The following is a 24,262-nucleotide window of genomic DNA, read 5'->3' as shown; positions in this document are numbered from 1 at the left end:
TCTGGGGAACATCCTAGCAACCCTCGAAGATTTTGGCCAAAGCTGTTGGTAGATATGGACCACATTGGTACTGGCCACATTCACATCTCAATCCACTTGCTTTAAATGCCGAAAGCAAGGTCCCGATGAGCAGACAATTCTCTCACCCCTATCACCCCGCCAGGGTAGTTTCTGGTTGCATTTACTTTCGCTTTTTCACGATCATTCGAAGAAACCGCCGTCACTCTCACTCTCAACGTCGTCATCCTCTCCTTGCACATCCTCTTTTGACGTTCTCTTATTCTCGTTTCTGGTTCCCTCTTGCACTGACCTAGCGGAGCTTCTTTTCGCATCCTCATCGCCGTCGACTTTTATCTTGGATTTTGGCTTCTTCTGCTTCCTATGCACGAGTAAACTCACTGTGTTGCTCTTCAACGATACATCAGCATTGTTCGAATCTTTCGTTTCACCCGACAACCCAATTCCCAGCTTTCCATCTCGCAATAGCTCGAGCGTTCCGTCTGCCATGCTCTGCTTGACTGTATACCACAAGGGGGGCTTCTCTCCAGAATTCGTGCGGATGACGTTTGATTCCTCCGGCTCCATTGGCTGTTGTTTCCGGCGTTCGTTGGGGTACAGGGATATGTACTTCTCCGTGAGGGGAGAGTAGATGGTGTAATTGAGATCGATCTCGGAGGCGCTTATCTTCCTATTAAGGGTTTCAATGCTATTTTCTCGGGCATTGGGGTCGAGTCTGTCATCGTTTTCGAGTTTGTGTAACTGTGCCTTAAGACGCTTGAGCTCTTTAGTTGCCCGTTTGCGCTCTAGACACTCGACTCCGTCAGCAATCGACTTATCTAGGGGTGAGGAAAGGGAAAAGGGCTAGCGAGCTGGTCGTCAAGCAACGAGTAGCGTACCTAGAAATCTCACAAAGTGATACTTCTGGATCATCTTTGACCGCTGCTTCTTCACCTCGGCCTTTTCTAGATCCCGTTGACATTCTGCCAACTCTCTCTCTTTCGCAACCCGAACATCTGCGGGGAGATCGTCGATTCTCTTAGCAAGGAGGCGCTTTACATCCCGGATTCTAGTTTTTAGCTCGTTTACGCTCGGTCCGATGTCGTGATAGTGCGGTCGCTGGGCGCCCGAGTGCAGGCGCTTTACGCGCTTGGGGTCAGCGTTGGAGAAGGAATCGCGTCGCCGCTTTTTGAGAGAAGGTTGGGCTTCGGGCTCGTGCAGAGACATTGTGCAGATTCGGCAGCTGGGGATATGTGACTATAAGCTTCAAACAGTGGCCAATGCGGCAAGAGATGAGGGCTAGAAGTGAATGCAAGGGTCGAAGCACAGGTCATGGCATAGCCACTGCATGCGGAGTGTAAGGCTGCCCGGGATCACTCAATGGATGTCTGCTGTTTACCTCGCAAGCCAGTCTGCCGTTGAGCAAAATCGGAAAAAGCTGCGACGGGAATTCTTGCGTTGAGCGGGAGCGAGTCACGGAGGCGGCGGAACAACAGTCGGCCCGGGAATTGCGCTCTCTGGAACGAACCGCCAGCCGCAGATGCGAAATACCAGCAACTCGACGAATGTCAGCGGCCTCCTGGTGATAACGCTTGCATGGTCGGGAGGGTTGTGCTGGTAGATGGAATCTCTGTCGATGATCACCTAGATCCCCGAGAAGTCAGATGGCTATCTCGCTACGCAGCTTCCCCTGAATTCTTGTGGTTCTATTGGTATTTACTGAACCTCGTTCCAGCATATCAGCGCGCGCGCGCGCGAGAGAGAGAGAGAGAGAGAGCACGAGCACTGTCCAGACCGCTCTCCTCTTTATCATGAGGATAGCTCCTTTCAAGCCTTTTTACCTTGCTCGCCACAATGGCCATTGCTTTAGATTGATCTTGACCTTTTATCTTTGAGAAAAATGGAGACCGCCATTCGGTGGGCTCCCGCCTCTACACCTGATGATCAGCGCTTCCTCTACGTCGACATCAAGGGACAGGAGTTCAAACACTGCAAAGTCACTTCACGACCTGATAAGTTTACATTGACCTATGATGTCCTCTCTGCCTTCTCTCATGGCTCAGAGTTCCGCTCCTTTGACTGGTGTCCCACCGAGGAAAACTTGGTTGCGGTTGGGCATGCGTCAGGAGACGTGGTTGTCGCTCATCTAGACACCGGCGCTCTCATCCCGCTCGCACTTCCTTCCAAGGTCCAACGAGCCTGTCATGGGCTTGCTTGGAATTCCAGTGGCCTACTGGCTGCCGGACTAGACAAGTTTAGGGGCGACTATTGCCTCAACATCTGGGATCCCCACCAGCGACCAGTGCGGATGGCGTCGCGCGGTGGCTCGGAGCGTCAGGTCCCAGATCCGTTGAGAAGATATGCAAACGGGGAGCCGGTGGCCAGCGTGAGGTTTTTTAATGACCAGCCAAGTCTTTTGATTGCCGGTATGAAGGGGCATTCCGTGCGGCTGTATGATCTCCGGGGTATGAGATCCTTTACTTGCGAACGTAGTTGTTTCTGGCCATAGTGGACTCTAACATGATTTCTAGAGAGCCACGGAAACCCATCATTGCAGTTCTCAACCCGTTGTGTCCATGAGCTGACCGTTAATCGGCTCGATGAGAACTACTTCGCCTCGTGTGCGCCATTTGACAATGCCTCTATCTGCATTTGGGATCGGCGTTCAGGCTCGCGATATTCAACCGCAGCTGGCACCTCTTCGGGCACTGTCGACGCTGGCCATGTGTTGGAGATCAGGCCAGGTATTGCTTCTGGGTCTACGATCCAGAGTTTGCGATTTTCCCAAACTCAGCGAGGCCGCTTGGGCATGTTGACGGACAGGGGAATATTCAGAGCTTACCACATCGCAAAGGACCACTCTCCGGACGAACTCCGAGCAGCCCTAGAAAAGACAGTTGGCCGTGGATCCAGTAAGCACTACCCTGAACAGTTATACACAAAGACTGTGCGCGACTTTCAAACTAGCTTTCCACCGAAAACTCGAAGCAAGGATTCTTCACAGCGCGTTAGCGCTTTCGATTTCATGACCACGGATCCGTTCGATGGGCTGGAAGCTATTACTATTTTGAACGACAGGAACGTCGCAGTTTACAGCCTCCCCCTGGTTTGTGGTCGGGTCAGCTTGTCACCACAAGGAGCCCTAGTGCGAGGAGGGTTTGCACATGGACAGGACTTTAGGGTCTTCGCTCCAGCCCAAGGATCGAAGGCAGCGCAGGCCACCCAAGAAATCCAAGATCGTGCATCTAAAAAAATGGAGAGTACCATGGAAGGAAAGGAAGCCAATGGCAAGGCAGGAGAAGACGGTGGGAAGGACTCGGGCGGTACTGGAATAATATCGAGCAGACAGCGTCGAGAGAAGTTACTGCTTCCTGAAAAGTTGGCCAACGTCCAAGATGCCTTGACCTTGATGACAATCCCACGATTACGTCTTCGAGAAGGATATACACTTAATCCTGAGAGAAATCAGAATATAGTGTCTGATGACACAGCCTTACAGGACCTTTGGGCCTGGATTGAGCGTAAGCTGGTCGTCGTCCACTCTCTTTTGATATGTTTTCTAAATGTGTACATGTTGAATAGGCGCCCATACACGAGCATCTGACGGGTCGATGATTATTCACGGGGTGGACATGAACTACTTGGGTGTTCAAAGTATCTGGAGTGGAAATCTTGGTGGGTCTTACTTTCTTTTCATCTGTCAACGGTGGTAGCTAATACAATATAGGTCTCAGTCTCGAGAATCGACTTGCTAGCTCCGATTTAGACGACGACGTTGACGTACCTAAGCTTATTGAGCAATTGGCCAAGAAGTTAGATTTGCAAGAAACCAAAATGTGCGATACAGATTTTATGCCACAGCGCCAGCTCTGCTTGTATATCTGCGGCGCCATAGCGTCAGTAGATGATCTTGAGGGTGTTGTTACTCAGCTTGTCGAGGAACGCCAACATACGCAAGCTGCTGCATTTGCATTATTCCACGACGAAACGGAGTTGGCTTACAAGGCCCTACGTAACAACCGACCAACTCAGGCCCACAAACTTTTAGCCATGGCAATCGCTGGGGCGCCGAGGGGTGACCCTAATTTCGATTGGGAAGAAGCTTGTGCTGAGATCGCAAAAGAGCTCACTGACCCCTTTGCCAAGGCTATACTTGCGCTGGTAAGCAAAGGCAGCTGGGAGTCCGTGCTCCGGGAAACGACGCTTCCCCTCAGATATCGAGTAGAAGTGGCCGTTCGTTGGCTTCCGGACGACCAACTTACAACTTACATCAGGGACACATCCATGGAGGCCGTGCAGCAAGGTGATATTGAGGGCGCGGTGCTTACGGGCCTTGATCACGCTGCGATGGATTTGTTCCAATCGTATATCAACAAATTCAATGATATACAAACAGCTGTCCTGGTTATGAATTACGCCGTTCCACGGCTAGTTTCCGACGCTTTCAATGCGAATCGATTCCATGCCTGGCGCGAAACGTATCGGCAACAAATGAATTCGTGGAAGATGCATCTCCATCGAGCCAAATTTGACGTCGATTCACGCAATTTGGCAGTATCATGGGACGGTCGCAAGCTCACGAGGTCACAACCTCAGCAGGTCAGCTTGGTCTGTAATTACTGTACTCGGCCCCTTTCGCAGCAAGAAGAAAGGCCAGATCACCAGCTAGCAGGTGCGGAGAGTACCCATCATACGCCGAACAATCCTCTCGGGTCAGCACAGATGGGCGGAACAGTCTGTCCAAAATGCGGTCGCCATATGCCGCGATGCGGAGTCTGCTCTCTGTGGCTCGGTTCCCCGCATCCACTGTCCAGAGCGGCAATCGCAGATGACTCAAAGAAAGGAGAAGAGGCGCACCGCCCGGAAGAGATGCTAAAAAGATTTGTGGTGTTTTGTATCAAATGCAATCATGGATACCATGCAGATCATGCGAAGGTGTGGTTTTCCAGACACAAGTCATGCCCGGTTTCTGAATGTGGATGTATTTGCGAGGGATAGATGATTGTGGTTACCCGGCTAGTAGTCTTTCGAGAATGGCGTCTGATTCTGTGGGAATGATACCCTTGTCCCTCTATGGGACACACAAGGTGATGGGTGTTGGCAATGTAACGTCTTTCACCACATCAGCTCTCGGTTGCTTTGTTTGCAGCGGGGGCGATTGCATGTATGTCACACTGTTCTATGTGGATAAGAAACTGCTTCCTCTGAGTATTATGACTCGTAAAAAGCAATTTAATCCGGACTTCGTACGTAGTTTAACTCCGGTAGTGAGGGCGGTATGTGTGCACTGGCTCGCCCTCACCCAAGCAAAGGAGAGGAACTAGTTGGTTACAAAAAGAACAAATACAAATTCAACTCCCGCCAGGATTGATGGTGAGACAACATTTTTTTTCCTTGAGCTTGCACTGACCTCATTTTTGATCTGAAGCCGCCAACTGACAGCTTCCCCACTCAAGCTGACACTGAAATAGCAACTTCATTGCCCACCCAAGCTCTTGTTTCACTTACATCATACCTCCAGCAGTACGGGATCGACGGGGGCGGCCGCTCCACCTCCGCGAACCGAACGAAGCGACTGGGCACTCCCGCGACATCCGATACGAACGGCATTGCAGAGATTACTCAAAGCCTCTCGAGGAGCTCTTCGGATGGCGAGGACGGCGGGCAGAGGAGAGAGAAAGGAGCCATCGCGCGCGGTAGCGGTTTCAAAAGCGCTGAGCTACGTCCTGCGCCACGCGGCGGAGCGAGAAGGTGTGAAAATCGACAGTCAAGGTTATGCGAATGTGGGCGAACTGGTGTGTTTTCATCCGCTTTACCCGTACAGCTGCTTTGTTTTTTCCTTTTTTTTTTTTTTTTTACAATAATTGTTTTGACCTGGCCGGGGGGCTAACAAAGTGGGAAAATTTCGTTTTCCGTTGGGATTGAGTCTAGCTGCTATGGAGAAAGCTGAAATCGCTTAAAGTGACATTCCCCGATATCATCGAGGCCGTGTCATCATCGGATAAGCAACGATTCGGACTTCTCTACGTCCCTTCGACCTCGAGCTCGCACAGCCATGATTCCCTGACTCAGGACGCCGCGCTACAATCGGCCGAGGAGAACGCGTCCAAAGACCCCGGGGCTAACGAAGATGCGACGGCGCAAGCCCTCGCCGCCAGCGCCGACGACACCGATCCTTCGCACTACCTCATTCGAGCCAGACAAGGCCACAGCATCAAATCCATCGAGGCTTCGTCTCTCCTCAAAATGCTCTCTCTGGAGGATGACAACCTTCCGGCGACGGTGGTGCACGGGACATACCACGCGGCGTGGCCGAAAATACTCGAGACCGGAGGTCTTAAGTGCATGGGCAGGAATCAAATGCATTTTGCTACCGGACCGGCGCTGTCTCAAGTGCTACCCACTGGTGATGGAGGAGACGTCGTCATTCCTTCAAAGTTGAAAGGCCGGTCCGCCGGTGGTGGTGGCGGTGGTGACGGCTCGGTGATCTCAGGAATGAGGTCTGACTCGCAAATATTAATCTACATTGATTTAAAGAAAGCTTTAGCTGCAGGATGTCCGTTCTGGATTAGTGAGAACGGCGTGATTCTAAGTGAGGGGTTGGAAACCGGTGATAGCCACGGGAAAGTCGTAGGGACAGAGTTTTTTGATGTTGCCGTTGAGCTGAGGAGAGGTTTAGGCGTGCTGTGGGAAAAAGGCAGTTTGGTCCAGAGAACGCCGGATTGGATGCTCCAGGCAAAAGGTCCACCTGGGAAAGGCGATAAGAGAAACCGCGGCCCCAAAGCAGCGCAGAAGCGGGCTCTGCCCCGAGTGCATGTTGGGAATGATGCTGATGGAGCAGATGTTGCAGATCAGCCTTAATTGGCAGGTCACAGGGATTGTGGACAAGCACTGGAGCTGCATGTCTTGACATGAGCTATTTCTGTCGAAGTCGGTACGTTGATAGTGAGCTTGCTCTCGAATCTACTCTCTCCACATCTCAACGATCATCGCGCGTCCCCAAGAAAATGGACCGCCCAGAACGTCTCGCCATACCTGTGCAGACCCCGGGATCAGCATAGCCCTTTGTCCCCCCGGTTCTTCTTAAAGACAGCCCACGGGGCACCAAGGAGGCTGTTAGACACTAAAATCATGTTTCGGTTGGAAAGGATGCTCTCATTCCCCCTTCCACCCGAGAATCTTCACAACCTGACCTAAGCACCCCTGTTTTTGCCTTTTCGCTAGCGAAAAAGATCGGCGCAAGGAATCACGCAAAAACAAACTATTCGCCAGCCATGTGGTGCGTCCAGCATTCTCCGCTGGCTGTCACCTCAAACTCCGCGCTAAAATTCTGGGGTAGTCGACTGCGCTAGTTTAAGTAGCCTCCTGCTTCTGAATTCTCGCCAGAAAAACACAAGCCAAAAAAGAAAAAGAATCGCTCTTACTCCGTCCAAAAAGTCAAAAATACGGGAGGTGGGCATTGAAGGGACCCTGTGGTCCCCCTCTGCTGCCCAATCAGATCATGATGCCACCGCTGTTTTGCTTGGGTGGCTTTTCTGACTTCTTCTCGTCGGAGAATTAAACCCGCTACACGCACCTGTCACAGCTTCAGATTTGTGTTTTAGATTTGCAAGACAGCTGTGACTGCCGCATCATTGGTGCCCTCTCCCAACGTGCCCGCTCTCGAGCCCGGGTCCCTCTGCATGAATCAGCTCTAATATGGCGTGATGTGGATGTGTGGGCGGGTTTACGGAGTACTAGTGGTGCGATTGACATTCTTTGGGATTTGGCCTTTTTTTCAAAACTCAAAAAAAAAAAACGTGGCAGATGGGGTTCGACGTTCCCCTCGGACTCCATTGAGCGATGCAAAGCGGCGGCCCCCCCCCATCTTCATAACCATGCTTTTCTTTGCTTATCTGGCCGAGATGTGATGTAGGGTATTTCTAGACCCATGAGTGCTTAAACACTTTGTGTCAAGAAAAGTTTGATGCAATTTGATGCCTGCATCAAGAGGACTGCAGTATTAGTTTAAGGTATGCAAGAGTTTTTATCGTCGTGCATGTACAGTACATTAGTTAATACATTAGTGCATGGAAGATAAGAATTCTGACAGGAGGGAAAATTCGCTAAAAACAAAAGGGCGGAATATTCTGGTTGGTGGATGGTGGTGATTGGTTCGTCTGTCTTTCTTTTTTTTTTTCTTTTTCCATGCTTCATGTTTATCTTTTCAGACTGGCGCATGAGCCTCGTGAGGTCTCAGGCCATGGTTATACGTTATCTCAAAGTTATCCGTCCTCATTATCCCGTCTCGAGGATTGCGCTCCAGTGGCATGGAGCTAGAATTGCTGTCCTTGTCCCACTCGGTGGATTTGGTATGACGCGGCGTATTTCGGAGATGGTAGGACTGAGCATCCTGCTCGAAGTGATCGCCTGGGTTGGTGGTGTTCTTACTTCGGCTTGAGTAGCTGTTCTGAGGATAGCCGCTGCCGTACAAGGTGCCTCGGAGGAACCGTTTGAAGAGTGGTCGGAGAGGTGGGATGGAGGCACAGATGATTCCAAGATTGCATTCAACCACAGTCCATATCCATACTTCATAAGCAACCCCTAGAGAAAAGGGTTAGACAAGGGATTGAATGGGAGAGAATTCGAAAGGGAGGTCGTACAGGTAATATCGTAGGTGCGATAAAAAATGGTATAGTAGTAGTATATCCGGATCATGCCAGAAATGCAAACGCTATGCGATAACACAAGTCAGCAATGCGGGGGGAATTATTGGCAGCGGGCGAGTTGGACTTGGGAACCTACATGAAACCCATTCCAAAAACGGCTGCAAGTGACATCTTTTCTCTGAATGGCATCTTCAGCTGCACAAAGAGGAACATGGGCAGACACGTCACCATCAGATCAGTAAAAACATTGAAGATGACTGCATAGAGAGGCAGGATGCCTTCATCCCAACATGTGTACTTGCCCTTGGGTGGATTTAAAAGGTTGAACTGGTCCCAATATGCCGTGATCGGCTTGCACTGCAGGCACAGCAAGACAATACCGGAAGTGGCATAGGCCACAAGGATGCCAATAGCCCCTCTGACCACATTAAGAAAGATTTTGTTTGCTGTGCCTTTGATCACGCGCATGTACAACACAAGAACAGAGATCTTAGTTAATATGTTGCTGAAGAGAAAACTAGAAGAGAGGTCAGCTATTGTACCCCAGCGAGGCGATGTTGCGGTTGATATAGGAAGGTAAAACACACAAGACTTGGGCAATCCAGTTCAGCTACAAGAGTCCAATGTTTGTCAGCATAGATCCAGCCCATGTCTGTGGTGGAGGGCGTCACCTTTATTATTGCAACGAAGTTCTGAATGGGGGTATCCCAGATATGTCGGTACCCTTCATGTAGAGGATTGACTAAAAAGATGAAAGCCGAATCAGCAACGGATGCTTAGAAAGGGCTATATTGGTCGACGGAAAAGAGGGCGTCATACTCAGGCCCATGCAGACGGCCAAGCCAATTGCCGGTAGCTACAGAGAAAGCATCGTCAGAACGGAGAGCTGAAGCCAGGAACGAGGCAAGTTGGAGGCAAGGACTAACCACAGCTGCAGCAATAATGTAGTCGTCAACGCCTGGCTCACGCTGCATCCTGAAGCGCACCCATAGCCGTAGGCCAACCACGATTAACATAAGTACACCAAACACTCCAGTCAAGATGACCACGCCGTCACCCCTCTGCTCGGGATTCACATAATTTCTCGGAGGCCAGCTGAGCATGACCTCCTTGGGAGGGTGGAAGCCGCCAGGCATGGTTGCTAGCTTTCCGGAAGCAAAGCACAGAGAAAGTAGAAGTTCGATTAAAAGAGCCGGGCGACGTGTTGGTTTTTCTCGAGGAGATGTCCAGATCCAGCCAGGATGGCCAGGGATCCCATGGACTTGAGAACAAATGACGCGGGGGTGGGAACGGCCGGACCTCTATATTATTATGCACATTGTGGAGGAGGCGGACGAGGAGGAGGAGGAGGAGAAGAAGAAGAAGAAGAGGAAGAAGAAGAAGAACCCGCCCTGTCGGTATGTGGAAGCGAGAGATGGCGCGGCGGAGAAGGAGGAAAACCTTCTTTTCGAAGACAGAGCGGCGGGAACATATTTTTCTGGGAGAGGCGGGCACACAAGCATTCCGCGATCCTGGATATGTTTGCCCCAGACGAGGCCAGAGAACGAGAAGCCGAAAGCCATCGGAGCCGGGCGCTCATTGGCAGGCGAGAGGCCCCCCTTGGCGTTTTCGTCTGGAGATTGCCTGGGTTGTGCGTAATCCCTGGGCCAGCCGTCGATGGTGCATTTCGCTTCTGATGAGAGTTAGTAAGTTTAGCGCAGGCCGTCTCCACCGCCCAATACGAGCAGATCGTGCCTGGACTGGGGCGAGCATGAGGGCCCATGGATCGCCCTCCAGGTGCGGAGTTCCTGGAAGTTTCGATCCCAAGCAGTTTAGCCAAATGAGAGTCAGCGAATGTAATTTCAGCACGCGATCTGAGCGCCAGCAAGCCATTCCCACACAGTTGCCAGAGAGACTCAAGAGGGAGAAAAGCGTAGGGGCCTCTCTAGGAATAATAGGTATTTTCTGCGCCTCCTGAACATTTAGCCGTGAGCCACCGCATCAATCTCCGGCGGCGACAGGTATCATCCCTCGACAGCCGACCACACCAGGAAGAACCTGCTGGCCGGCGCTCGTCCAGAGAAACGCCCGGCACCAAGGCCAGTTTCCCACAACTTCGCGAGTAAAGTTAGTGGGTAAGCTCTCTCAACTCAAGAACCACGCCTTTCTCTCGGCAACGTGTTGCTAGTGAGTCGTCGACAAACCATTGAGGCTTTAGCTGCAGTGGACGCGGTTAGTTCGCGAGTTGAGGTTGTGATGGTGGTTGGTGGCGCGATGATCATCTTCTGGAATGACGCGCTTGACTGTTGACAGCTGTTTTTTATTTTTATTTTCTTTTTCTTTTTTAGTCTGCATTTCCTTTCTTTTCCTTATTTTTTATTTTTTATTTTTTTTTTGATTCTGAACTTAAAAAATCCTCATTGCTTTTTTCCTCCCGCTATGGTTGAGTTGGGACCGGCCTTCTTGGCGCTGTTTCAACCTCGCCGACACAACCGTCTGGCACTCGAGATCTCGCGTGCCGTCCGGAAATGCGCACTTTGGCTGCCGCCACTCTGCTCTCCGATTAACCGCAAAGGTAAGATGTCTGCAGGACAGACTTCTCTCTCTTCGTAATTCATCCATAGTTCATACATACTATCATCATCTGGGCTGTATGGCCAAAAAGCAAAATTAGCCCACAGTACTATGGCCGGGCTGTTGCGGGGACAAAAACAAAAAATCCTGACCAGGGGCTCTCTCGCCACTCCACAATGCCACGCAGTGACAGGCTTGTTTCTCCTCTCATCGTCTCGCGTGTCCCGACTATGCAAGTAGCCAGCCAGAATCAGAATCCCAGCTGTCGCTCCCCTCCAAACACATTTATGGTTAGACAACCCTCGCAAAGGTGTGTTTCTGCACTGCGCGCAACAGGAAGGTTTGCTTTCATCCAATTTTTTTAGTATATCCAAGATTGCCGCGCGCAGCCCGCACACAATGTGCCAGCCGCTTAGGAACTTTTCTGAAACCAGGGTTTGGATATGGGGCTCAAGTTCATGGGCGTCCGCCAATTCGACAACCAGACAATTGAAATTGAAGGTCTCAGGATCAGCAAGACTACTTGAGAGGCCAAAGTTGCAGGACAAACCGCGCAACTCTCCATGATTCAGATACGAGTCTTTGTCCTTCCAGCCAGAACACCACTTGTCTCATCGTCTATTATGCTCTTGATATGCGTTCCTTCTCACTGACATTCCAGGGATGAGGTTTTTGCCCCCTTCTAATTATTCTTTATTTTTATTTTTTTATTTTATTTTTTTTTTTCCCCCTCCAGCAGTTTATTTTTGGATGAAGGGGAAATTAGCCGCACCGGAGTCAATCACCACCCCTGACTTCAAAGAGGCTCAAATCTCAGGTTAAAAGCCGACCCCTGGCCAGTGCTGGAAAATATATTCCCGGATTTGTTTCTGTTCAAGGGGTTCCCAATTCTCCGTGCAATTGGATTAAATCGAAGGCAATGAACCTGGAGGTCTTCCTGGCCCAGAACGAAGTCGGAGTAATACTCCGTACTCCGTGCTGGTGAGCATTCAGAAGCAGAAAGCAACACCCGAGGTATGAGCAAAGCATGCGATCGTCTTAAGTCCGGGCTCGCCTAAATGTGGAATCGAGGCATCGCCAGACATTGCCCAGAGTAGAAGCACACTCTCCCGTCTGTACGTGGTACTTATAGGATGTTAACTAGTTAACCCAAGAGAACGACTAGCGACCCAATGTACAGTGTATAATGTGCATTTCTGTAAATATGTCTGTATATCCGTTCACGTGGAGGACTGCACATGAAGGACGGCGAGAATTTTTCGTCCACCAAGCAATTTCCTTTGGGGGCCTTGGAATTTCAATAGTCGGAGCCCGATGAAGCAGATCATAAGAGAAGCCGTTAAGGCAGGGAATCTTGCCAGGGAATGCCTAGTCACGATGCAAGCGTCTTGAACAGGATAGCTCAGAACTGCAAAATGGATTGTCCTTGTCACTCGCTCCTTTTGCTCTTCAATCAGCACTCGCCAGCCTCTTTCACCTTCATAGTCTTTGCGATGCTAGGAACGTTGAGGAAGCTGTGACAAACGATCGCCATCCTCATGGATACCGAACCACTGAGGTCGCTGATCGCGATTGTGATGGCGATCGAATTCGATCAACCACTTTTCGGTGTGGGGCCGATTGGCTAAGTACCACTTAGTCACTAGAATTTTATCTCGAGCCCCGCCCTTGAGAAAAACTTATGGATTGCGTTCACAATCCCACAACACCGGGTTATGTCCTGCAGTTTGAGGGGCCGAAAGGATCCTGAGGATGAGACAGGTTTGACGTAAGTCTAGGAGCAGATGAGGATACCACGGCGAAACTCCCACTGCCATCTATATAACTCACGGTATATCTCCTCAGGTCGGATCCTCGGCACGTCTGGTGCTTGGGACCAAAATTTAGTTTATCCAAGCCGGAGCGATCCCCTGGCGAATTACTCTTTGGACGTGTCTCTTTTTTCCTTACCTTGTGACGGCTAATGGCATATGTTCTACATCTAGAACACAGATCGCCTCATCACCGATACCGGTTAATAGCAAACCAACCGGCAGTTAAGTTGCTCTTTTTCTTGATGCCACGCTGTGTCGGCTCCGAAAATCGGTCGGGTGTTACTTTTGCGGTTTTGACGACATAAACGGGGAATGGTTGCGCGGCTGTGTGAACGTCTGGCCCGCCATATTGGGGCTGGAATGGATAAGTATTCGCTGCGATATTACCCGCCAAGGGGCCTTACGGACACTTTGATGCAGCAAATTTGCCCTATCGAAATCCCACAACTCGCGTTTATTGATCCTGCAATCGCGGACGATATCCATAAGGAGTCCCTTTTCCGTCGGTGTTCAAGACTTGGTAACTATCAAGCGCGTCTCCCCATCATGTGGGGGAGGAATCCTGTGTCCAACAGGCGTAGACTCGGCCGTCAGAATGTTCCCGGCCGGCTCTACCTTGCAGCCTATAGGACGAGTTCATCCTCCTCAAACTGAACAAGGTCCGTGGACTTCATCAGTGTAAAAGGGTGTCACCTAACGCGGGGCCTTTAGTATATTCAGGGGCTGTTTCCTGCCCCTTCTTAGGAGGCATAAACCGTGATCTCAGAGGACTCAGGTCCTCCCGCGGATGGCACTAGCCTTTGCAGCTGTGTTCAATAAAAACCTGAAGCGACTGCGTGAAGTATTCTTCCGTGGATTCCACCACTCACATGGACATGCACCTGTCAATCAACCAAGAAACATCATAAAAATCATCCCTATCTCTACACCTCCTTCGAGAATCTACATCCAAAAAATACCCTCACATGGAATCAGAACCAATGGAACTTAGCAAGTAGGCCGCTCTCTATGTGGCTTATAGAAATGAACTTGATGCGCATAATCATGCTACAGGAAATAAGCAGAGTGTTGGGTTGGGGGTAGTAGAAAATAGCCTGGGGAACCTCAGTGCGCTGCAAAATGCCGGTATAAATGCAGCCGTTGGAGCAAACGACCCATGCCGTGTTCCCGCGTATTCCAAGTATCCCAGCCGCGCTGTTATGAATGTCCGGCATTCATCAAAACATGCCGACTTTGGTGGGTTGCTACTGGTTCCCAAAGATCAGGAAGAACACGGCTTCACTTCAAATGCCAGAATCTTTGTGGCAACATTGAAAAGAATGCCGCAGCAAATGCAAGGACCCCAGGTAAGGCTAATTCCATGTGCGGCATGCTACAGGCATGTTTGTGGAGGTAAGAGTAGCAAAGCCAATAGAACAATCTAGAAATCCAGCCCATCTTTTTGTAGAACGGTGACTTACCCCATGTTAACGGCTAGCATGACTCGGGAGAGATGTAACTGTTACCCCCCCCCCCTTAGAGGGACGGCTCGAGTCAAGCCGCAAGCGAAGCAAGGGTGTCAAAAACGTGGTGAGATTGCAACCAGCCTGTCACCTGTGTGTAATACTTTGAGGTCATTGCAAACATCCGTCTTTCGATCTTTTTGTTGAGAGCTATAAACCCTAGAATTGTTGTGAGGTTGCTTGAAGGCAGACACTAACCTACCCTCTCCTGTCTAGCAAAACATGCAGTCTTGCTCCCGTAGGTTGAATCTTGACAAGGCCAAGACACAATTGTGATGTGATCATCAACATAAAAGTGCTCTTGGGTCCTTGGATAGAAGAGAGCACGCTTAAGTGTATTCTGCTACAATCTACCAAGTGTGGCATTTTCTTATTTGGTTGCGCCAGCGCAACGTCGCAAAGCTTAGTACGAGATCCCTACGCGAGGTCCAGCAACTCTGAAGAGAATCAGGATAAGCAGCTACAACACTTTTCACTTCCAATGGGAGCATAGTGATACCAGTATTGCCTGTGACAAAAAATCATTGAAAGATATGTTTTGGATGATGGGTTTTTCTGACTGCAAACTTCACAGCTTCCTAATACACGTCTGCAAGATATTTGACAGGCAAAGGCATGAAGCGAATGGCCCAGCCTTAAGTCGCTCTCTGTCTCAAATTATACAGCTATGGAGGCCAAAAAAATCAGCTCAATATACTTTGACCACAGTTGCACATGCTTCGTGCATATTTGTGGCTTCCTGGGCTGTCAATCTCGTCCATGGTTTTGTCCGAAATTGCCTTCTCTTTGCTTCAAGGTCAACTTGGATTTTCTGGGGAATAGTGGTGCCTCTCGCAAGGATATATGACCCAGGCCCTTTCTTTCCTTTTTTTTTTAATTACCCTTTTTTCTATCGAGCATATTCTACACAGGGCTTCAGTTATAGAATGAACTCCAACAGGAACATGGTTATCATTTCCCCTGACTCAAAACCCTCTCAATTAAAAGACCAGATGGACTGAGACCAAATCCAGCAGTATGCCCCAAACCAGACATACTCATTGCCAACTAGATACTGCATAATGATGGACAACAATGCTCGAGTCTGGGATGAAACGGCAGCAATCCAGTAAACTTTCTGAGGACACCGGATGGTACAGCGCTTAGACTTGAGTTAGGAGAGCCTCCATCCATCAGCAATACTGAACCTTCAAATAATTATCAGGATGAGGAAACTCAATGAGCTTGATTTTTTCGGACTCGTTATTCTCTTTTAACCCAGGATCCAAATATCCTGTTCTCTGATTTTATCTTCAACTGAGAGAATGGGTAGTGGTTTATAATATATGGAGGTGTAGGATTAATTTGATCCTATTTCCCACATTCCAATCTATGTCCCTGATTGTGCAGTCCTCTAGAATAGCGTCTCTTCGAGGCCACAGTATTTTTGTGAAATGAATTCAGACAAAGCGAGCTGTGTTGACTCTCCTCTTCCTTTCGGGACCTCACGAGGAACCACCAAAGGTACTTTCAGTTGCGACAAGACTCATTCAATTCATTTGGATGGTAATTCCGCATTTATAAGTGAGGAATCTCTGGGACATATGTCAGTCACATGTATCCCCCTCTCCTGCGCAGTGCCTTTTCACAAAGAGGGGACTATCAAACCAACCAATCAACCCCCATCCCAAGTCCACATTTCATTGAATATCGTGCCAAGGCCAGCAGCCATCGTCTGCCGCACTATTTGTTATCAGAAGGCTTAAATAACCTTGCAAAAGCCTCCCGATACATGGCGTCCTTCAGCAGATATCCCGCCAGCTCACTCTTCGCGTAAAGTAGCTTCAGCCCAGGAATCAAATGTTCCTTCGGTTTCTCGGGATACAGGTCGAAGTCTATGCGCAGTCTTTTTGGACACCAGCCACCGCAGGGCAGCTTCCATGTCAGGCTGGTCATCGTGAGCCCTGGCTTGAGTCATGGGACGGATGGATTGAACATCGAGCATCCATCTCTCACTTTTGTGAGCAGGAGGGCGCTAGGGTGGAGGATCGGAACTACGATTGGTGTTAGAATGTTATTTTGTCTTATGCAACTGAGCATCAGAAGACCTACTCTTAGAGCTGGTCCGGACTGCTTGAACTGCGGATGGTGCAATGTGAATCACATCAGTTTGCTGATCAGCACCTCCTTGTAGGATTTTGACATTTATGGGTTCAATGCCTGAATATTCGCCCTGTATATGATTTAATAATTTTCATGACATTGTGTGAAATGGATGGTTGCATACTAGGACAAAGATGAGTTTATTTGAACCCTTCAGTTGAAATCGCCCATCCTCCCTCAGGAGTTCTGTTTGAATCATGGCTGGGAGTGTGTCCACAATTAGATCAGCATCCTACATGTTGATTCGTGTTAGCTGTTGATGTACACAACAAATATTTCGGGTCGGGAAAGACATTGGGGACAGATAATATGGATACATTTGTCTCCCTATTTCCTCCCAGGAGGGTAACAGCGTAAACCCCAATGAATCCATGCCTATGACCACCTGCTTCAAGTATGGATGTGATAGTCCTCGCTACAAGATCAAGAGCTTGGGTTATTAGTATCGGCATTGCATCCACCAGACTAGAACCCACTGGTCCGGACTCGCGTCCAGACTGGTCAAAGATGGATAATAACCAAGGCATGATTCAACCAGGACATCAGAACATCAAAACATGACACATGGAGGAGTTCACTTCCATGAGTAGTTTTGTGTTGAAGCAGACGGCGCCGCGGCAACCACTTTTTGCAAGAAGTTGCTATGATGGGGTGTGCGCACAGCATCACCCTGGTGTCAAGATAATGATAAGGGCACTGACGTTCTCAGTTATAAAAGTCCTTGGGTCAAAGGGAGTTTAACAGAACTTCTAACAATAGGAACAAAGGCCCAAAGAAAAGAAAACAATCGCAGCTTATTTGCCCAAAAGAGTATTTACCGTTCTTGGTACTCAAGAGAGTAGCTGAATAACTCATGCTCTTCAACTAGGGGCAACAAAGCACACGATATGTGCAGGTATCACTGGCTAAGTTCTCCCATCAACATCTAGCAGAAAAAGCCCATAATGTCTCTTCTGCCAATGGCTTTGAACAGAAGGAGAAAGAAACACCCAGAGAGGAGCATCCATACTCCATGCCGAATGGCATCAAAGCGCCGGCAAAGTCCTGAAATTGATAGTTTGGGTGTCAGAGCGCTGTAGGTATTTCAGCGGGGAATTTCCAAGGTCATATCCGACCAGTCGAATATTGACGCTTTCTCAAGTGATCGACAATCTTCCGCTTCAGAATGAACACTCCAGATAGACTCTGTCCTCCAATCCTGTTTTCTCCGCATTATGCGACGAAACCCATTCATGCAGGAGGAAGATCGATGATACGCTCTCCCCGGGATTTCCAAATCCAGCGGGAGGAGAGAAAACATAGGTCCGCCTCAGCACGTAACAGTTTGCACGAAATTTATGATGCCATCCATGGCTTTGGACACCTACCTAAACAATTGGGAGAGAAAAGACACCTGAGACAGGGCGGGTTCGACGTGTTGCTTGCGTGGATCGCCTGCAAAGGCTCTGCTCAACAACACGGGAAATGACAGCTCAAGCCACTGAGGCGATTGACGTGCGCGGATGGAACACATTGCATGCCGGCCACTCAATCAGGCGAGATTGGATGACGATGTTCTCCAATAGACTATAGGGCTGGCTGCATAAACTAAGTCGCGAACTGCATGTTTTATCCGCTCGTGCGATCGCTTCTTGATTCTGCCTGGTCAAGGCCACAGGGAGGAGGGGGAGGAGGTTGGGAGAAATGTAACTGAATGCTGCGATGGCAACATAACACTTTTCGTGAGGGGTTTTCGGGGGACGTGCCCGCCGGCAGCCCGTGCACAGGTAAGTAGCGAGCACGAAGACCCGAGACAATCCTGTACCCCTCAGTTGGGAGGGACGGAGTTGTAAATTTGGGTGTCGGTTGTACCTGGTACCCGTCAAGCCTCCAGGTACCCGCGCAGATCAGAAATTCAGGTTTGTCGCGTCTCGCAAACTTCCTTGGACAGTTAACTTTGTTGTTGGTGGTGGTGGGCCAATTACGTCGTTGCCATCGCGCATAGGACAAGAAGCAGTTCTATTTTGGGGGAAAAGTTACTCAAAACCACTTTTATCTGCACTGGTGAGGATCTGACGCAATAGGATGCCCGTTGTGGGTTCTCTCACCAGGCTTTATCTCTCTATTTCTCTCTCTCTCTCTTCCTCGCTCGCTCTCTTATCCGGTTCTCGGTATCTCGGTTTGTCCAAGAACGACGGCCAGCCGGTCTTCGCCGGACTTTCGTGTCTTAGGTGTCTTAGGTCATGGAGTGCCCACCTCATCCATGCAGAGCAGGATGCATGCCGGAAGAATTTGTAAATGCAACGCACGGAGAAATGCATTCGAGAGGCTCTGTACGTACACTGCGATCCCATATGCAGCACATCCGCATGTTTCATTGGTCTACAGCATGTTCGTCGTCCGTTTCACGGATGCGCTCTTGCTTGATGCGATCCCAGCGAGTCGTAGGCGCACATGGGGACACCTGATTTACCGCGAGAGCCCAGGGCACCTTGGACAGGCCTCATTGTCTGCGGGTTCTGGAGCAGTCGGTAGGTTATCGTGCTGTTCCACAATACCCCGGCGATGATGAAGGCACCATTACGTACATGTGCACCAGATGTTCCGTCGGTACCTGGTCAATTGCCTGGCACCTACAGATTTGTTTTCGGTAATTCGGGCGATGATTTTATTTTTCCTGGTTTGACTGTGCCTTGTTGGATTGTAAAACAGCAAAGCAGCTAGTGCTGGCTTTGTCCAGTGAACCATTGCAGCGACGCGGGGGGTCAGCCCAAAGAGAAGCGCATCGTGAAGATGTCACTGGTACTTCGTGCGCCGGAGACGATGTACGGGGGCGTGACTAGTGGTCATGTATGGTAAGCCATGTAACGGGTTCCAAGGTACCTGTATCGTGTACCCACCCTAACCCTAAATAGCAAGGCACGCAGCGTAAAATACAGCCACCCAGCCCATCACGTGGGGCGCTGGGTCGCCGCAGTAGGCCGCATCGGGCCTAGCCGGTACCTCCGCGGGTGATTGGCAAGCGTCATTCTTCCCCAATTTTGTTACGGGGATACAAGACACAAAGTACCCTGGAAGGGCGAGGAGCGCCGGAGTTACAAACACGCCCGTCGCAGCATCGATCAGCCAGTCACTCAGTCAAATCACTTCGTTCATTCAGCCCAGCATCCAACCACAACTGCAACACACGCTCTCATCGCCGGAATTTCCACTTCTTTATAACCAAAGACCAGTCGCTCTGTTTCCCTCTTGTCTCCTGCTTCGCCAGTCCCGTCTCCTACTTCTTGTTGGTCGACCCCCCTGACGTGCTGTGGCCACCACCACCCCAAAAACGCGACCGCACGAACACGCCCTGTTCTTCAGCTGCTGTCTGGGCTGCCCATCCTGCTCGGTTGGCATTCGAATTTATCGACCGTTTTAAAATCTGTCGGACCCTCAGACGGCCTTGCGGATAGTCTTACCTGACGTGAGAATTATCCTCTTCACTTTCATCCGACCTGAATACTCCTCCTGTTCCTTTATCTTTTTTTGTACTTCCGTACTGACTCATCTTCACCCACGATCCAGTATCTTCCCAACTCGATTTTGCAATCATGGCGCTTCGTCCAGCTACTTCCAACATCTCCATTGCCCTCGCTGGCAAGACGGCATCCGTCGACATCCCCAAATCCCATGATACGCGTCGTCCTTACCCTGACAGGGCCGGTATGGGCCCCCAGCATCTTCAGTCGGCCATGTTGCCCACGCCTCCCAGCTCCATCTCTCCTTCCTTCCGCTCCCACGGCTTCAAGCATCGCATAATGAACACTCCAGACTCTCCACCGTTCATTTCCGAACACGTCGAGTCGGATATCGACCTTCACGACACCGTCGACCTCCAGAAACCCACCCACAGGTTGGTTCCTGACGCCTTGGATTCTTTGGATAATGCCGAGGCGATCACGCCAGCGATGCTAGCGAAATACCACCTTCCGGATATCATGCTGAGCAACGGACCTCTGGCAATACGTCATATCATGGGCTATCTGACTACCTCGCTTCCTGGGTTCTCTTCGATTCCCCCGGCAAAAGCTCGACGTCTGGTCGTCGCAGCCCTGGAAGGCAAAGGTGGAAACGGAGAGACTGGAGGAATACATGGCGCCGTGGAGTTTGAAAAGGTTGGATGGGGTCGATGGGATGCCAAACGGCGCGGACAGGATCCCGTCAAACGACGTATCCCTGGCGCCTCGTCGCCTTGCACCGAATTTTCTCATTCTCATTCCCGTGGACTGTCCCGTGGCTCAGCTGGTCTGGCTATGAAGGACGACCAAGACCAGTATGGTTCATCATTTGCTGCAGACTCAGCCGTGTTCTCCCATTCTGAATGGGGATACGGCGACAGAACGGACCACAGTATGTTTGATGAAGTGGATAGAATGTCTCTAGATGGAGATGACCGAGCGTATTGCTCGTCGACGCAGGCTTCGGACGACGACTCTCTCATGCATGGCGACTGGGACGAGGCAGACGCCACGGACGAAGAAGATTGGGAACAGATTGGAGCTGCCGCCCTCAGAGCGAGATTTTTGCCTAATGGCTCTGAGGGCGGACAGAACTCATATAATTATTTTTCGAAAAGGTCGAAAGGAGGCTCCGGTGGAGGACCAGCGTGGTCGACGCTCACGAAATCCCCACCGGGCCCAATTCCTATCCAGAATCTTGACTTTTCTTACTCAGACGGCGTCGGCGGTAATTTTGAGGAACGCGCTGCGGTCGAAGCGCTTTTGCAGATGGGTTCCATGTAAAATTGGGAAAACGGGGAATTGGCGTTTAATTACTCATTTTCGATTTTCCTTGGGATCAACGAACTATTTAAGGTTTTTTTGTTGCTCGTTGAATGTTTTGGCTGGACCGAAGACACCTGCGACAAACCGTCAATCCATTGGTATACCTCTCTTTACCTTACCGCCATCGCTTTCCTTTTTTACGAAGCCCGACATTCGGTTCAATTCGATTCGCGATAAATCACAACAGAAATATCTAGCCTCACGAACGTCCAGGAGAGTCGTGGGAGATGACGGAAACGAATAGCAAACCATCATCTGGCCATGGTATCATGGCGTTTCGTTATTTTGTTTCTTTTTTTTTTTTTTTTTTTTTTTTTTTTTTTGGTGCATACATACCCCAGGATCAGATACTCTGTACATTTATTTCCACTCGGCTTTCATAGGAGAAGCCGTCTTAAGATATCCAACTGCTGTCTCATGCCCAGGTTTCGTTTTCTTTTGTGGATATGACGTTATGCCCGACCACTCTCCACTCAGGCAATTGACAAGCCTACTTTTCGTTTGAGCGAGCATTGATTGCAACCGAATTACATACTTGTTTTTAATCTCACTTTTCCTTGATGGAGCCTTTGGCCAATATTTTTGGAAGGCTTTCAACAACTTTTTTTGGCCATTTGTTTTATATGCTCCTCTGGCAGACTACCTCATATTCCCTTTTAATAGCTGCGTTTTCTTTTGCATTGATATCATACCTTAATACTTTTGTTTGTGGCAGGCTGCAGGCCTCATTAGCTTGGAGCTGCATCGATAGTTACTGGGGATTGGGAAATATCTGAGATGGAAAAAGTATGCTGCGTACATTGTACTACGTGTTTGCCTGCTTGGTCATCTTTACTGTACTGCACTAGGTGGTGAACATGTCCTATGTGTGCTCTATGTGCTCTGCATCCATTTCCCTGCCCTTTTACTTCTTTTTTTTGCTTTGGTCATCTTAGTTGTATTGCACTAAAGTAGAGGCAGTTCCTATAACGATGATGAGTATCCGAAGAGTCTTCTGTTCCAAATCATTTAGTGAGCTCTGGTCGTTTGAATTTAGTCGACCTTCCAAGTGGGGGCCCCCCCCTCCCTTGAGGGCCTTATTTTCGCGAGTGGCGGATCGATGCGGCTGGCGAACTTGGCGACTGGTCATCTGTATCGTCCTGCTGACTGCACCCCGCAAACAACATCACGGATCATGTACCTCGTAAAGGCTGGCAGCCATGAGCGTAACCATTGACCACCCTGGGAGGAGGGACGACGACGGGATCTTGTGGAGTGGTCGGGTTATCCGACGCCTCGGATCGATTTTCCCCCCTTCTCCGGCTCCCAATCCACTGAACCGCTCGGGGTCAAGAGGGCGGCCTCATGAAGATCTCTCTTTTTTTTCTTTTGTTTTTGTTCCTTTGCTGGACGAAATGGAAAATAGCACCGGGCAAATCCAGTGAATATACGTGGTTTCTCCCATCGAGGATGTTCAGTCTCAGAACACATCATGGCAGACGGGGTATGTGACTGCATAATCGTAACCCCCGTCAGTGCAGAATGGGGCGCCGTGTGTATGTCCGTACTATACATAATAACAAGGTACATCCACCAGGAGTATTTTATGTAGCTACATTTCCTGAGAAAAGAGGAAATTCCCGTCCAAAAAATACATTCCCGCAAGATGCTCCGTATTTATGGCCAAGCCAGAAAGACAAAACAAAATAAGCCCGCCCTAACCTCGCAAGCATGCCGTTGAAATATTCGAACGGGTAGCAGGTATTATAACCAAGCGACCACCCAGGGAAAAAAAAAAAAAAAAACCTCTCACACCTTCCGATTCACCCACCTCCACACCCCCTCCTCCGCCTCCGCCAGCCGATTCCCCATCGCCCGTCCCCAATTCTTCGCTCCCTCCCACGCCCATTCCCCCCATTCATAACCAGCATTCCCCGCTCCCCAGCCACTGTCATCATACCCCGCTCCCCCGTTCCCAAACTGATCATTCTCAGACAAATCGTACCTATGCGCCGCGCGCGAAGCCAGCGACGTTTCCGCAGACGTCCCCGGATATGGCGACGGGATGGGGGCCGGAGAGCACGATGCAGAGTAGACGTATCTGCCACCGGAGAGGTTGGGTGCGTCGGACCAGTACCAGTGGCCGGTGGAGGAAGGCGTTGGGGGCTGTGGAGGAGGTGGTGGTGGGGGGAGGGAGATGGCGGCGGAGTTTTGGATGTAGCCGGGGGGATGTTCGAGGTTGTGCCTTTCTGCTTGGGGGATCAAGGGGGGAATAGACATGTGTTGTTGTGATTTCGGCGGCGGCGGCGGCGGTGGTGGTGGCTGTGTGGAATGTGGTTTTGTAGATGTAGACGTCGGTAGAGGAGCAGGATTCGGGCGATATCGATCCGTGGGATTTAGGTGTGAATTTTGGCGTTGGCAAGCATTGTGGCTGTCATTCTCTGCTTGGGGAGGACGGGAGGTTTGTTCATCTTTGTCTGATCCTCTCGTTCGCGCTGTTCGCGCTGGTTGCGCTTTATTCTCTATCGTTGGAGGCTTCGCCGGCACGGACTGGAGCGACTTGTCAGCGTCCCGAGGTTGCCCAGTGTCCGTTGAAACTTCTCCTGTGGGTAACGAGTGCTGCACTGGCCCATCCCGCGTCATGGCAGCCAAAGAGCTATCCGCCATGTTTTGAACGGGGATGACATTTTTGATATTATCGGCCGCTGGTTCCTTTCGCGGAGCCGTTGATTCAGCCTCCATTGCTCTGGGAACCCGGAAAGGGATAACAAACATCTAAGAGACAACCTTGTGATTCAAAGTCAGAGTTGTCAGCTCGAGCT

At 50.1% G+C, this 24,262-nt stretch overlaps 7 protein-coding genes across 7 annotated transcripts; 3 read left to right on the top strand and 4 right to left on the bottom strand.

Moving 5' to 3' along the window:
- Positions 1-143: 143 nt before the first annotated feature.
- Positions 144-1,224, bottom strand: EFG1 (18S rRNA maturation protein; the record flags this gene model as incomplete). The annotated part of the gene is made up of 2 exons (XM_066124135.1): positions 144-803; positions 897-1,224. 2 exons carry the CDS (start codon positions 1,222-1,224, stop codon positions 202-204), a joined length of 930 nt encoding a protein of 309 aa, XP_065980213.1. The 3' UTR covers positions 144-201.
- A 673-nt stretch (positions 1,225-1,897) lies between these two features.
- On the top strand, positions 1,898-4,995 carry D8B26_003401 (uncharacterized protein; the record flags this gene model as incomplete). Its single annotated transcript, XM_003068342.2, has 4 exons — positions 1,898-2,462; positions 2,529-3,518; positions 3,580-3,672; positions 3,725-4,995. The coding sequence occupies 4 exons, from the start codon at positions 1,898-1,900 to the stop codon at positions 4,993-4,995; spliced, it is 2,919 nt and encodes a 972-aa protein (XP_003068388.2).
- A 35-nt stretch (positions 4,996-5,030) lies between these two features.
- On the top strand, positions 5,031-8,581 carry D8B26_003400 (uncharacterized protein; the record flags this gene model as incomplete). The annotated part of the gene is made up of 3 exons (XM_003068343.2): positions 5,031-5,243; positions 5,469-5,792; positions 5,929-8,581. 3 exons carry the CDS (start codon positions 5,031-5,033, stop codon positions 6,856-6,858), a joined length of 1,467 nt encoding a protein of 488 aa, XP_003068389.2. The 3' UTR covers positions 6,859-8,581.
- On the bottom strand, positions 8,059-9,781 carry D8B26_003399 (uncharacterized protein; the record flags this gene model as incomplete). Its single annotated transcript, XM_003068344.2, has 7 exons — positions 8,059-8,580; positions 8,640-8,710; positions 8,782-9,162; positions 9,233-9,255; positions 9,317-9,387; positions 9,465-9,501; positions 9,572-9,781. The coding sequence occupies 7 exons, from the start codon at positions 9,779-9,781 to the stop codon at positions 8,204-8,206; spliced, it is 1,170 nt and encodes a 389-aa protein (XP_003068390.1). The 3' UTR covers positions 8,059-8,203.
- A 6,686-nt stretch (positions 9,782-16,467) lies between these two features.
- D8B26_003398 (uncharacterized protein) lies at positions 16,468-17,138 on the bottom strand (the record flags this gene model as incomplete). The annotated part of the gene is made up of 4 exons (XM_066124134.1): positions 16,974-17,138; positions 16,781-16,888; positions 16,606-16,726; positions 16,468-16,547 (listed from the first exon to the last, which is right to left on the bottom strand). Exons 1-4 carry the CDS (start codon positions 17,106-17,108, stop codon positions 16,468-16,470), a joined length of 444 nt encoding a protein of 147 aa, XP_065980212.1. The 5' UTR covers positions 17,109-17,138.
- A 3,090-nt stretch (positions 17,139-20,228) lies between these two features.
- On the top strand, positions 20,229-21,419 carry STB3 (DNA-binding proteins Bright/BRCAA1/RBP1 and proteins containing BRIGHT domain; the record flags this gene model as incomplete). Its single annotated transcript, XM_003068345.2, has 1 exon — positions 20,229-21,419. One exon carries the CDS (start codon positions 20,229-20,231, stop codon positions 21,417-21,419), a length of 1,191 nt encoding a protein of 396 aa, XP_003068391.1.
- A 1,830-nt stretch (positions 21,420-23,249) lies between these two features.
- On the bottom strand, positions 23,250-24,182 carry D8B26_003396 (uncharacterized protein; the record flags this gene model as incomplete). Its single annotated transcript, XM_003068346.2, has 1 exon — positions 23,250-24,182. One exon carries the CDS (start codon positions 24,180-24,182, stop codon positions 23,250-23,252), a length of 933 nt encoding a protein of 310 aa, XP_003068392.2.
- Between the last annotated feature and the right edge of the window lie 80 nt (positions 24,183-24,262).

This window comes from Coccidioides posadasii, chromosome 2 (genome assembly GCF_018416015.2).
Source record: "Coccidioides posadasii str. Silveira chromosome 2, complete sequence".
Classification (NCBI taxonomy): domain Eukaryota; kingdom Fungi; phylum Ascomycota; class Eurotiomycetes; order Onygenales; family Onygenaceae; genus Coccidioides; species Coccidioides posadasii.
The sequence above is the reverse complement of the archived record's forward strand: the minus strand, read 5'-3'. Positions and strand labels throughout refer to the sequence as shown.